A 13731-nucleotide genomic window follows, 5' to 3' on the forward strand; every position below is an offset into this window, starting at 1 on the left:
TCATCCTGCTCCTGGGGTGTGACCCACTCCTGGTGCAGGTGGAAGTGATAGAGCCAGATAAGCTCTGGGGAGATGTGACATGCGGGAGAATTTTGGATCCTGCCTGGCCTGGCCAGATTTTTTGGTGTTTTGGGAGGCCCTCAGAGAAGCAACCAGCCCACACAGGAACCTCTGCAGGAGCTGCAGGTAAGCGGAAAGGGGACATTCCACCCGTCACCCCATCCTAACCGAGAAGGTCTTATCTTATCGCAATCCAAGTTTTAAGATGGGCTCCAGAACGCTGACTGTAGAATGGGATGGCTGTGGACGTTTTAAGTTAAACAGCTCACGGGAAGGAAGTCGGGAGAAGTCACCATAAAGTGGGTTTATCACAACTTTATCGGTGCAGCAGGCACTAACATTTATATGGAGACTTCTGGGATTCGGTGGGGGTGAAGCTTACGGTTTAACAGCAAAGCAAGATCCCTGCATGCTCCCTGTTTTCCGTGCAACACTAGAAACATTAAAACTCGAGAAGTGCCGCTGCCCTTCCCGCACATCCCTGGGCGGGGAGCTCCCCTTCACAGAGCAGGCGGCAGCCAGACCAGAGCAGGAGACGTCCATGACTTCTCTCCCCACCTCACATTGCGATTCTAGCTTCACAACCATTTCCTGATTTGAGACTATCCCCTATCCCTCTGACCCTGGATGTGGGACACGAGATCAGAGCCTGTTGGAAACACAGGAGCCTGTGTGATTCACAGCTCCTGCTGTCCCGTTTTCCCCTCTTTCCCGCACCTCGGACCGCCTTGGAGTGGAACACGGGTTTGGAAGCGTTGGCTCGCCTGTCCTTGCGTCCACCTGTGCTCCCCTCCACCAGGGATCCCAGATGGCAGTGCTGGCACCATCTCTGATCCTTCCCGCTCCATCCCTCCTCTTCCTGCTCTTTTTCCTCGTCCTTCCTCTTCCCTGTCTAACAACAAGCGGTCCCCCATATTAGACTCCAAAAGCCGCCTTAACGACTTACCACCGACGGTCACTTCAAGAAGTCAGCTAAACTATCAACCCCTCGGCCAACTTGCCTGTCTGTCGAGGGATCCCGCCTTCAGCTCCGCCCTGTCTCCCTTGCAGTGCAGCCTTTCCACCTCGGGCCACTTGCAGGCACTGGGCCCTGGGCAGCAGCCACCGTGCCGGGACCGAGACACCCCGGCAGGTGGGGGACAGCGATCGTCTCCCCCCTTTCGGCGGCACGGCTTTGCAGCCACCGACAGCTCTGGGGCGGGGTGGCGCTGCCACCGCCGGCGAACGAGCGCCCCGTCTGTCACCTCCGCTCCGGCCGGCGCTGCTGCCGTGGCCCCCGCGGTCGGGTGTCCTCCGACAGCTCCTACAGAAATGGGGGGCCACAGCGCAGCCGAGCCCCTTTGGAGCGGAGCGGGGCCGCGCTCCCACCGCAGCTCAAACTCAGCATCACCTCCGACGAACTCTGTTGCTCGGCAACCACCATCTGACGCCGGGCTGTAAATTTTGGATTAACAGAGAACTACCTAGGTTTGACCATGACCTACACAACTATAATGAAGGTTTGCTTTGTGGAATTGATGCCATCTCTCTTGGACTTTTCACTTTTCTTTATGTGGCTGCACTGCACGTAAATGACCTGCAGTTTTCCAATGTCAGGAGAAATTTCATTCAGAACCAGGTGTGGACTTTATTATTCCTACTGCAAACAGATGATTCCAGCTGCTTCCATGCAGCAAGGTTTACACGGTTTAGTATATGACAGTTTCTATATGGGATTCTTCCAATTCATTAATACCTAGTGTCTGTTTATTTTTATATCTGCATTTTGTTTTGACTTCAAACAGTTTATTTCATTGCTCTATATATATGACAAGCTGCTTCTTAGTAGAACATAGCTTTCAGGGTTATTAACTGCTTGTTGGCATCTTATTTACAGTTAGCAAAGCTGAATCATTTGCAAAATCTTAGTAATGATTTATTTTCAGGTTTACAATGTCTTCCTTATAGCTCAAAAATTTATATAACAATTGTTAATATATCATGCAGAACAGCAACCTAAACATAAGAATATTTCTAACAAACTTTCTTACTATGGGGATTTAAAGAGCAGTTCCTGGGAATTTATCACAGACTACAATTTGGAATATTTTTATACCCAGAAAATCTCAGGCGATGCCATTAAGGCAGCATAAAAATACCACCAAATACCAAAACTGACTGACAATTATCTAATGCATTTTTCTGATATCCAAATCTGGGAGTGCTAATTCAATAAACAGTCACTGCACCTAAACAAAGCATGGGCTATAACTCTCAAAAAACTTAGAATTGTCTCAAAGCGTTTTGCCTTGTTCAACAGAATATGTTACGTGTAGGGTAGAGAGCTTAGATCTTTGACTGCCACAAATTAAGAAATAAGAAATACCACAACCCCACAAAATCAAATCTACCAAAGCACTCCTAATCTGTTAGTAATATTAGAATGGCTTTGTACATGCATCCATCCACGTGATACCTCCACAACTGACTACAACTGACACACAGGTTTGCATAAAGACCTTCTATATTTATGTCTGGCTTTTAATGTTAGGTTTTTACAACTGAGTATACTGATACATATGTTAATACAATATTCATAATATTTACCTAGACTTTATCATCTTATTTTGACTGGACTGCTTTGTAATAACTCTGGATAATGGTAATATAACATTTGGTTTTGTCACCTTTAATTTGTTGATTATTCATAGATTCTTCAAAGGGAAAAATATACCATGCTGAGTAAAACCCAGGGCATACACTTTTAAATCCTTGTGCTGTGCCATATGTCCCGAGCAATTAATATTAGTCTTCAATGATAGACTTATGTTGAGTCTCAAAAAATTATAAATCATTGAAAACAAGCAGATTACGTGGAAGTATAAAACCTAGAATGAAAGTTTAAAATAAGTCCCAAACAGAAAAGACTGTTTTGTTTTTGAATTTGACCTTTTCTCCTGTTGTTATGTTAATTGTGTTACCATGTTTGTTAAGTTGTATGTTCAAAGTTTTAAAGAATTCTTTATGTTCATTGTTTCTGGTCCAGAAGAGAGAAGAAGATGAGGAAATAAGTTTGGTTGGGACTGCCTCACTGGCCTATGAAGATGGTTTTAATCTTGGGCCACGGGAAACAGAGATTTGGATCATGTTAGCTTTGTTTGTTCTGTTCAGTTTCATGTTGATGATTGTGCTGTTTTTGAGGGGACAAGAGAGGGGGGACTAGAGACCTTGTCCACTACAGAGAGGCTCAGTGGGGTTGCATGTGTTTTTAAGTTTTTGAACAATTCATTTATGGAGCCTAACCCTCCAATTGTTGGCTTTTAATTCCCTGGGGGAGGAGATATGCTTATGTTTTCAGAGGTAGAGGACCCCAGTGGATCACAGCCAAAATGTAAAGCCTGACCTGTATCCACTCTGTGAACAACCACAGGAAGAATCCCCAAAAGAACACAAGATCAGTGGTTAAAAAAAAGATCTACAAACAACATATCTTAACTGTTTTACCTTTTATTGTGCAGCTTTGTTTTACAGATTATTTTCCAAGAGATAACATTTAAAGGACTCCTTCTTACAGTACTTGGAATATTCAAGATCCTGCTCCTCACTTAAGGAGGATAGTCCCACAACCGAAGCAGCACATTTGAGAGACAATGGCAAACATCACAGATTCCCTGCTGCTAGTGCCTGGACGTGGCTGCAAGGACTTTGAGGGCATGTGTTGCATGAACCTTCCAGCCACAGTGGGTCAATACACAGGAGCATCCAAGTACTGTAGCAAGGGAGTAAAGAAGTCACAAGTTGAAGATGGAAATGACTGGTTGAGTGAACTTCTCAAAAACTGGGGTTTGCACCTAGGTTGCTATCACTGGTTAAAACAGGTTTGCTCGTTCTTATACAGTTATTTTTGTTGCATTGTTAATGTTACCTTGCTTAATAACTTTTTTTAAGGGTTGTCAGGAAGTCTATTCAAGAAATTTTAATTGTTCAAAAGGAAGTGGGATATGTAGAGATGGAATTGGCTTGGCATCAGCTTAAGACTGTGAGATGTTAGCAAGCCTGTTCATATAAGGTTATGCTTCCAGAATGTTCTTAGTTCTCATCCCTGATTGATTGTCATTTGGCACGTTATTTTTAATACTCATAATCTCAGTCTGTAATTGAACCCTGCCTTCAGATCTACCTCAGATCTTCCTTATATATACTGTTGTACCCATGGTTTTTGCACCTTTTGTGGTTGACCCTATGCTGTGTGTTCACCTTCTGCCGTTTGTTATTTTGCCATTAAAGCAGTTTTACTTTTTGGGTCACCCAACCATGCCCGTCCTGTTTATTTGCCACACCACTCCTGGCTGGCCCGGGTCCGAGGTTGTGAAGCCAAAACTTGACACAAAATCTTAAGAGTATCAATATTTAGGTGTCATAGGAAATCATACAAAGTAGATTTGTATAATTTGGATGGATCTTAATATTTTTAAATAGTTTTAAAAATAATGACTTCTCAGTAAATTTGTATACTTTTAGGTTTTAGTAGTTTTACAGATCCCTTAAAAACTTTTTTCTATACTTGCTGTTTTATATCATTCCTCAAGTTCAGTCCTTTAGAGGCTCCTTAACTGTGAAGGGAGACATAAGTGCTCTTAAGATGTACAACTCCTTCCTTCATCTTTTTCCATGTGTATGCCAATATTGCATCCCTGTGATGCACTGCTCATCCTCATCCCACAAAGGCCTTTCTCTTCCATCCCCCTCCAGCTCAGACTCAGCACTCATTCCCCAAAGCTGAGTGGAGTGACCTGGAGAATGTGAGGACACCCTAATTCACCTGTTAATAAGAGATAAAGAACATGTACATACCCTTCCTATAGGTTTTCCTCAAGTCCATACTTGCTTTCTTTCAACACACCTTGGATATGCCAGCTTTCCTCTCTTACACTGTACTTGAAATAAAGTTGTGCCAGATTCTGCTCCAAAATGGTTCTGTTTGCAGTAAAATCCAACATAATCCCCATGGTAAAAGTAAACTTGGTCTGCATAGAATGCTTGCAGCAGCACATTATTTTTCTCCATTTCAGTTTTTGACAAAATACATGGCTCTAAAAGAAAAGACTTGATCAGTGCTAATAAACTGATTCTTTTTGGAACAGAATATTTTGATCAGGCTACACTGTAAAGTATTTCCTATTGTCTTCTTATACTGCAGGCATATCATAGTTTAAGGAAATAAAAAATCCACCAGACGAGCTTAACTTGCTTCTATTAAAACTTCCATATGTCACTTAAGACACTGAAATTGAGATTTAAAAGTTCTAGCTGATAATACTATATTATAAATTATAAGTATTTGATTTTAGAAAGAACAGGGGTTGTTCAGCCTAGCAAAAAGAAATATCTAGGGAGACCTCATTGCACCCTTCCAGAACCTAAAAGGGACTTATAAGAAAAATGAAGACACACTTTTCAGTAGTGACTGGAGCAGTAGGACAGGGGGTTATGGTTTCAAACTAAGAGAGGGTAGATTCAGCCTAGACATAAGGAAGACATTACCACCAGTGAGAGTGGTAAAACACTGGAACTGTTTTCCCTTTTCCCAGAAAGGCAGTGGCTGCCCCATTCCTGAGAACTTCCAAGGTCAAGCTGGACAGGGCTCTAGCAACCCTGCTCATTGCAGGGGATTGGACTAGATGGCTCTTACAGGTCACTACCAGGCTGTTCCTTGAGGCTATGAATTATATAGAGAAATAAGTGCTTCTTTATCTTATTTATCACACCTACCTATACAAACTGGTGGTGAAGTCCAATGTCCTTCAGAGCAGTAGATTTTCTCAGAGCCTTGCAAAAAATGATAGTCAGAGCAAATATAGTGAACTGAAGATCCACTGTCATACTGGGGCAGCGCTGGGAGAGTAAGAGCTCCATTTGCAATAGAGGGTGGAGAGCTACATTTTTCTGTAGCAGCTGCAGTAACAATAAAAACATTTGAATAAGAAGAAGCTAACAGACTGACAACTTTATCTAAATGAAGCTCTCTTTCTACAGAGCTTTCAGTTTCCTGAGCTCAGAGATGAGCTTCCCCCTCCTTTCTAAAGCTTTCCCCAGAAAAGTTAGGTGTATCACTTTTCCAAGCTTGACTATATTCAACAATATATTTGCCTTGTGCATATGTATTGTTGAAGCCTAAACACTGATTATTTACAACAGATTCCAGGCCCACACTAAAAAGCAAAGCAAATAATTTCTAAATAGATCTAAGATTGATTAATTAAAAATGCAATTAAAAAAAAATATTGCTTTACCTTGAATAACACATTTTGGATATTTCAGTCTGCCATGGTCACACTGTGTCCTCCCAGGAGATGGAATGGCAGTCTGGAGGAAACCATATCCCTGTTTACATTCAAACTCTATGAGATCTCCATGTAGGAAAATTAATTCTTCCCGTCTCCATTTCAATGTTAAATTGTTGCTGTCCATATCAGTTACATTAAGAGTACATGGTTCTAGGAATTAAAAGTGTATTTTAATAAAAAGCCCCCTTAACTGACTTCTTAGCTCACTTTTGTAGGAGTGAAGAAAGAGAACCCCAGGTCAATAGTTCTAAAATGTTTCTGAATCTTGCAAGACAAAGAACTACAGATGCATAAAAATATGGAAAGAAGCAGTCTGAAGTGATAACAAAAAACAAACACATGCAAAAGGAATGGATGCTTTCTGACAGTTCTTAAAACCCAGTGCCAGCATCACACTGGGGAGTGTAGCTTTCTATTAGAAGAGTAACCTTGTTAACTTCTAAAACCACTGTTCAATGTCAATAAAGCCTAACAGAGGGTCACCTACAAAAATAAATTTCTACAAATCCCATGAGAATCACTGGCTGATAAAGACCCTTAATTGATGCTCTGCTGAGGGAAAGGCAAAGAGAACTCAGTTACTGGCAGTCTGGTGGCAGCAGTGTAATACCAAATTTGCATGGGATTTTCCTGAAGCGAACATCAGCATGTGTTCTTTCTGGTCTGATTAGGTAAGTGTTGAAAAGAAAACTCAGAAAACATGCAAAGGATGATGGGTTTATTTGGATACTCACAGGAAATAAGATTTCATTATTTCACAAGATTTGTTAAATTTGAGTATTAAGATAAAAATGCTGACCTGGATCTTTCAGTCTAGATGAGATAACTTCTGTTCATTTAGAAACATGCAATTAAAACTAAACTGATTGTGTATTTTCATTTTCATGGTACATCACAAACTAAAAGGTGAGCCAATTTACCAAAGGATGTTAAAAAAATTGAATTATTTCATTAGAGGAAGGAAGGAAGGAAGGAAGGAAGGAAGGAAAGATAAACAAACAACTCTTGTTTGTATATGTGCTAGCAATGGTAATTTTCTAGTGTTTTGAGCAGCATGCATAAAAGCACAGAAAAAATTAAAAGTCCAGGTCAGGATGAAACAGCATATATAAAGACACATAATAAAAAAAAAAATAAAGCCTGGAAGTTTAAAAGTTTAAAAACGAAAGTCCTAGAAGTCATTTCTAATTCTTTGTTAATTGGATCTAAAAGCCATTTTGGAATAGCCACACCATTCCTACTAATCACCTACTGAAAGACAGGAAGAAATTAACTGAATGGACCATATGGAAGAAAGAAATTGGAGAATCCTCCCAGGAAACAGGGATAGCTATGTACTAGAATAGCTCACTAAGGAAACAGGAGAATCTATTTAATTGGGTGGTTTTAAGAACAGGCCAGAGGATACCCAGCAGGAGAGGCCTGCTAAAAATTTAGTTTTGGTTCATCCTCATATTTCTGGAATCTTTATTAACTCCAATAAAAGAGAAAAGATGGTAATGAAAAGATTATTTAGAGGTTCCTTCCATTTTTCCCTTTTTATATTACATATGACAAACCTTGTTTTTCCTTCCAAGACTCACCTAAGCAGGTTGGTGGTTCCGTCCAGTTTCCATGGTCACAGTAAACAGTACTGGGCCCATCCAAAAAGTGGTAATGCTGACAACCATATTCTACCCAGGAACCATTTTTGTAACTTGCCAATAATGGGCCGAGGACACCACCATTTTTAATCACAGGTGGAGAGGCACAGTCTTGCTGCACTTCTGATATGAGATAGAGAGAGGCAATTAAATCTTGATTAGATTACAACATGGTTAACACTCATGGAAGTATCAGACCAATACTAGACTGAGTGAAGAAAATTGCAAACAAATAGGATATAAACCAATATAATTTTTTTTCCAAATTTCATTTTCAGAAACTCCACACTTGCTTTTCTGAATTGCAGACATGGATTTTATTTCCCTCTATGCTTTACATCTATGCCTACTTTTGGCTCTTACTGGTTTACATTCAATACATATTAGTTCTTTTTATGTGACTTAGACTATCTTATTTGTTACTTGAAATGTTTCATCCATGTGTGGTTCAAAAAAGCCAAAAGAACCCACATTGGAAGTAATAAACAAAGGAGCAACAAAATACTAATGAATTTGCATGTCCAAATAATACTAAAGGGTACAAAATGACTGAAAAAGTAAGTGCTCTGTATAAAACAAAATTACAAATACAGAGCAGACTTATTGAAGTAATTTAGAAATAAGCAACAATGACCTTTTATTTATTTGCTGCATTGACATCTGTAGCCCATGCAAGTATTTTCAAGAATATGGAACTGTCCCATAGCAAAAGAATAAAAGTAGTCATAAAATGCCTATAACTGGATTGGAGAGTCCCTATTAAATAGAAGAGCAATGTTCACCTACTCATACCTTCATTATGATGTGTTTGGCTTGCCCTTATTTTTGCATCTGCCTCGAGTGGTGGTGGTACCCCAGATTCTTGTTTATCCACAGTTCCTGTAATCATAGCAGAGACCCAGAACCAGTTTTCACAGAAACAGCTCATTTTAAAATACTAAGACAGATATGATGTACTGTAAAATTTAATAATCCCAGTTTTCCAGGGGAGATGTCACAGGTGGCAGCTGAAATCACCTAGCTCATCCTTTTTAATCTGGGAATCATGGATTGCCTGCAAAATATGCAGCACTTTGCCTCTCAAGCCTTTTAACAGAGGAAGCATAACAGTTTTGCAGATACAGAAACTGAGACTCTCTAGAATATTAAGGCATGGGTTGAATAATTATTTCAGTTCAGCTGTCATCCTTCACAGAAGCACTCACTAATACAGCTAGAAGGTGATGTCCACTTTCCTCCTTCGCACTGGATTTCTTCAAATCCTCTCCTTCCCAAGGTACACTGTACGTGAACTTTGTCCCCACTATGATATATTCTTCTGTTTGTGCTGATATGGCCATGATGGAATGGTAGTGGAGGACATTTATTTTTTACATCTGAAAATAAAAAATTGCATATTGTTTTCTCTTTTACCAAAACCAAGTACACAATTAAGCTCACCATACACAATACAAGCCTTTCACTCAAAAGGCTTTTTTGGCTAGGCCAGAGTAATTCTTCATAAAATTTTCTCAATTTTCTTAATACAATAGGAGGCCTAAACAAACAAGTGACTTTTCATTCCACAAATATAAAATATAAGTACTATGTCATTGTACTGCTATAAACAAATTTGTAATTTCTCCACAGAGACTTAATAAAATGTTCTTTATAGGACACCAGGAAACAGAGATTTCCCATACCCTCCATTCATATACTATTTAAAGCAGAATACGTATTAATTCTAATGCTACAAAAGATGCTATGATCATAGCCCATTTCTTATCTCTAAATTAAGTTTGTGATTACTGTATCCTCAAAAGTAAATTTAGGTCTTGTTTTCATCCTCCTGAGCATCTCCACCTTCTCTGCACTCTCTCAAGAAAAGTTCCCGCTGTGTCATGACAATAAACACAGGGTTGGAGTGTAAGCTGTAGTAAAGTTTTGCGCTGCTTTCTGCTTTGTTCTGTATCTCAGCTGGTTCACCTTTCATTCTTTTGGAACTTTCTTTCCTGAGACTCTCCATTATCCCCCAGCGACTGAGGAAGTGATAGAAATTGCTAAGGGTGTGTTTCTATCCTCAGGACAATCTTTTAATTAATTCTGTTCAAAACAAGTAAAGGTTAGGGTGGCTGTACAACTCTGAAAAGTACTACATGCTTTGGAGAACCTTGTTAAAAATTCTATTTTAATGCCTCTCAAGAGATACATCCCCATCCCACAGGGCAGGATTAAGCAGGCCTGGTTAAACCTTCAGGAGCTTCAGGGTCCAAAAAATTCCCTGTAACTGTTGATTCCTGCTTCTCCAAGACACAACTTGAGAGAAGCAACAGTAAGAGGCAGTATCTGCTCTGTTGTTAGAGTTCTCTGAAATGTAATTCCAATTACCATTGCCTCCCTTCCTGCTACCTTGGCTCCTTGCCCTTTGACTAACTATTTACATTTAGGTTACAAGCTGATACAAACCCTGATTTTTTTGTTTTTGCATTCATAAAATGTTCATTTCCTGAAAGAAGGTGAGAGCTTTTCTCCAAGAATTTTACACAGTTAAACTATAAAAACAGGATACCTTCACACACTGGAGGGTCTGGATACCACCCGAAATTATAGCATTGAATTAAATCAAATCCAGTGACAGAATAATGTTTGTCACAGAAAAAGTGAACTACATCTCCTTCTTCATAGATTTTCTTCACAGGATAGAAACCTCCATGAGCTACTTCACTCAAAGTGGAGCAAGTTATTCCTGGGAAGAAAACACAGCAGTGAAAGTCAATTGAGGAAGGCTCCTTCCACCAGCTGATGAAAGAAGCCTCTTTGCCAATTTTTATGTGTAGAGTAAATCAGTTTTCAGAGAGGATGACGTACTGGTGCAGCTGGGGGTGAGGGCCCATCCATGTGCAAGGCACAGCGCTGCCTCAGAGGCGTTCCCTGCCGCAGTGCGATATCCCTGCTCACACCAGTACCACAGCGTCCCGTTCAGCTGCACCTCCTGCATGGCTTGAGAGTAGGTGCCGTGATGCAGCCTGGGCACCTGGCATGATTCTCAATGAAAAAAAAGCACAGGCATGATGTTAACTGCTCTTTTTGTTGTGAGTATTCCAAAGTTTCCCTTAGATACACCTTACAAGTGGCGATATCCCAGGCAAAATCTTGGTAAATAACAAAACTACATATTACAGTTGCTGTTGGCACAAGCTTTCCACTTGTCACTTGGAACAGAAAGTTTGTATAACAATGGATTTATTTGAAACAGTGTGATTTTATCTCTACTGATTCATTTTACATGTATCATTTTTACATACCTTTACAAATGCACAAAACCAGCAGTATGTGAAACCTGACAAGTTTTTCCCCAGAGGTACAGCTGAGAATCTACTTTAGGAGCACTCAAATGACAGCCTGTCATAGGCAGTTCGGCCCTACAGGTACAGCAAGGACAGTGCAATTATATACATCTCCAATAATTAGAAAATAGAAAAATGCAGAATACTACCAAGTTTTTTAGTACAGCTTGGCTGGAAGGACCATCCTTGTGGCTGACACTGCACTGTATCTTCAGTAGCACCACTTGGGGTGTGGTAGCCTGGATTACATTTGTATTGCAATTTCTCATGGATTTTGAAGTCTATTTCAGTACTGTAAAAAGAGCCATTTTCCAAAAGAGGCCTGGTGCATTTTCCTGAAGGAAGGACAGGTTGTTTAGAAAGAAAGAATGGAATATTTTTTTTCCTGTAAGCAAAAGAAAGGGTTTGTAGCTGTACTGATCTAATTTGATTTTCTCAACCTATAGAAGAAGCTCTGCTCCAATCATCAAACAATACATCAGACCAGCAGTAATCACATGGAATACAGCCAAGGAATCTAGAGCTAGGGAGACTCAAGAAGTTATACATCTAAAGGAAAACTAATAGTTTTCCCAGACTAAGAAAACTGTAAATCTTTATATTCATATAAAAAAATATATGCCCTTAAAGTATGTATTATTGTAAAAATATTCCATATATAAACCTATGTAGTCTCGACATAAATGACTGCACCCTGTACATTTTATCTCTTCTGTTATGCAGCTCCTTTTCCTCTATGTCCCAGGAAAACCAGCCAGGATATGTTCCAGCTGGAAGCAATGAGATGAATAGTTAACTCACTGTAGCATTGTGGCACTGGACACCATCCTTTCGCTGTACAAGTTATTCTTCCGTCTTGAGTCCCACTTTCAGTTGTGTAACCAACCATACAAGAATAGGAGAGCTTTTTTCCTTTACGCATAGGGAAATAGTAACTTTTGAAACTGTAATAGTACTGGGCAAGGTTTCCATTTTCTATCTGTGGCAAATCACAAGGTATATCTGCAAAAAGATCAATATATTTCCCACTAAAAATTTCAGCCCAGATATGAATGTTTTTGTATCAATTAACCTAGTATCAACGTGACTGATTCAGGCTTTCAAACAAGAACAAAATTCTGAATACTTACAAGCATGAAGGGCCTTTTAAGACCTGCTGAAATGAAGACATACTACAATTTCATCAGCTTTTGCTCTTAGGGTTCACAAGAATATCAGCTGTAGAATAAAACCTCTTAATGTGAGCTAGGCAAAACTGATGCAGGACACCTTTATTTTACTGTTTTGCCCAGAAGCATGAGAACACTTTGCTGCACAAACACACCAATGCCTACTGTAAAATTCAGTGATAAGTATGAGGATTAGTGGTGCCTCAGCTCCTCAATTCAGAAAATGTTACCAGAAAAGCAGGACAAGCTTCTAGGAGGCAATATAGGAGTTAGGCTTGCTTAAGAAAGGGAATTTAAGAACAGTCAACAGAAAAGGAACAAGAAATGGAGATTGAAGAAAAAACAAGTGAAATGACAATTAAAAAAACACCAAACAATCCCCAGTACTAGGAGAAAACCTTTTTAAAGAGTAGTGCTGAATATGACATTAGGTTACTTAAAGAAACCCCAAAATAAAAAAAAAAAAAACAACAAAAAACCCAAAAACAACCAAAAGAAGAAATCGGTGCTGAAAAAAGGGATAGAAAAGGCAAGGCCACTCCAGATAACTTCTGCAGGTTCCATTTAACTTCCACTGTTTTGCTTTGTAACAAAGAAAAAATATTTCAATCCCCAAGACACTTCAATATATAAAATGTTTTAATAGTACAAAATTCAATTTGTGTAAGTGCCTCGACACTAAGCTAAGACATTTTTAAAGGAATTTCTTCTGAAGTCTGAACATTTCAGTATTACAGTTTTGAGGCTTAGACAGGAATCAGTGGCAGCTGAATTGTGACCACCAGCCATGTCACAAAAGAATGTATTTAAAATTAAAAAGTGTTTACCCAGTAAAGAGATGAAAGACATCGCATTTAAGCTACCAATACTGCATATTCTAGATTCAATGTACAATAGAATTCAGTGTATTTACCTTCTGCAAAGAGTTTGCCTGAACACAGCATAGTTAGGAAGATAAAATAGCTTTTAAATCTCATCTTCATTACTTTCTCCAGCTACAGTTTCCACTACCTGTGAAAACTCCCTAAGTATTACTTTTGTAAATAATTAACTGAATTTTCAAAGGTATTCAACAAATGTCTTAATGTCTATGGTATTTTGTAACAAGTTAATTCACTGGAAAAACTATTTTCATTTATATTTGTTCTCCAAATACCTTTGCACTAGACTGGCAGGATTCTACTTCCATTTGACACACTTTGCCATC

The 13731-nt window shown here is 39.4% G+C and overlaps 1 protein-coding gene across 1 annotated transcript; it reads right to left on the minus strand.

The window, feature by feature from the left end:
- Nucleotides 1-3528: 3528 nt before the first annotated feature.
- On the minus strand, nt 3529-13624 carry LOC107208349 (coagulation factor XIII B chain). The gene is made up of 12 exons (XM_015636696.2): nt 13438-13624; nt 12157-12357; nt 11505-11690; nt 10877-11053; nt 10578-10754; nt 9235-9405; nt 8822-8908; nt 7970-8152; nt 6333-6536; nt 5812-5994; nt 4894-5132; nt 3529-3808 (listed from the first exon to the last, which is right to left on the minus strand). The coding sequence occupies exons 1-11, from the start codon at nt 13505-13507 to the stop codon at nt 4912-4914; spliced, it is 1860 nt and encodes a 619-aa protein (XP_015492182.1). The 5' UTR covers nt 13508-13624; the 3' UTR covers nt 3529-3808; nt 4894-4911.
- Between the last annotated feature and the right edge of the window lie 107 nt (nt 13625-13731).

This window comes from Parus major, chromosome 8, assembly GCF_001522545.3.
Source record: "Parus major isolate Abel chromosome 8, Parus_major1.1, whole genome shotgun sequence".
Classification (NCBI taxonomy): domain Eukaryota; kingdom Metazoa; phylum Chordata; class Aves; order Passeriformes; family Paridae; genus Parus; species Parus major.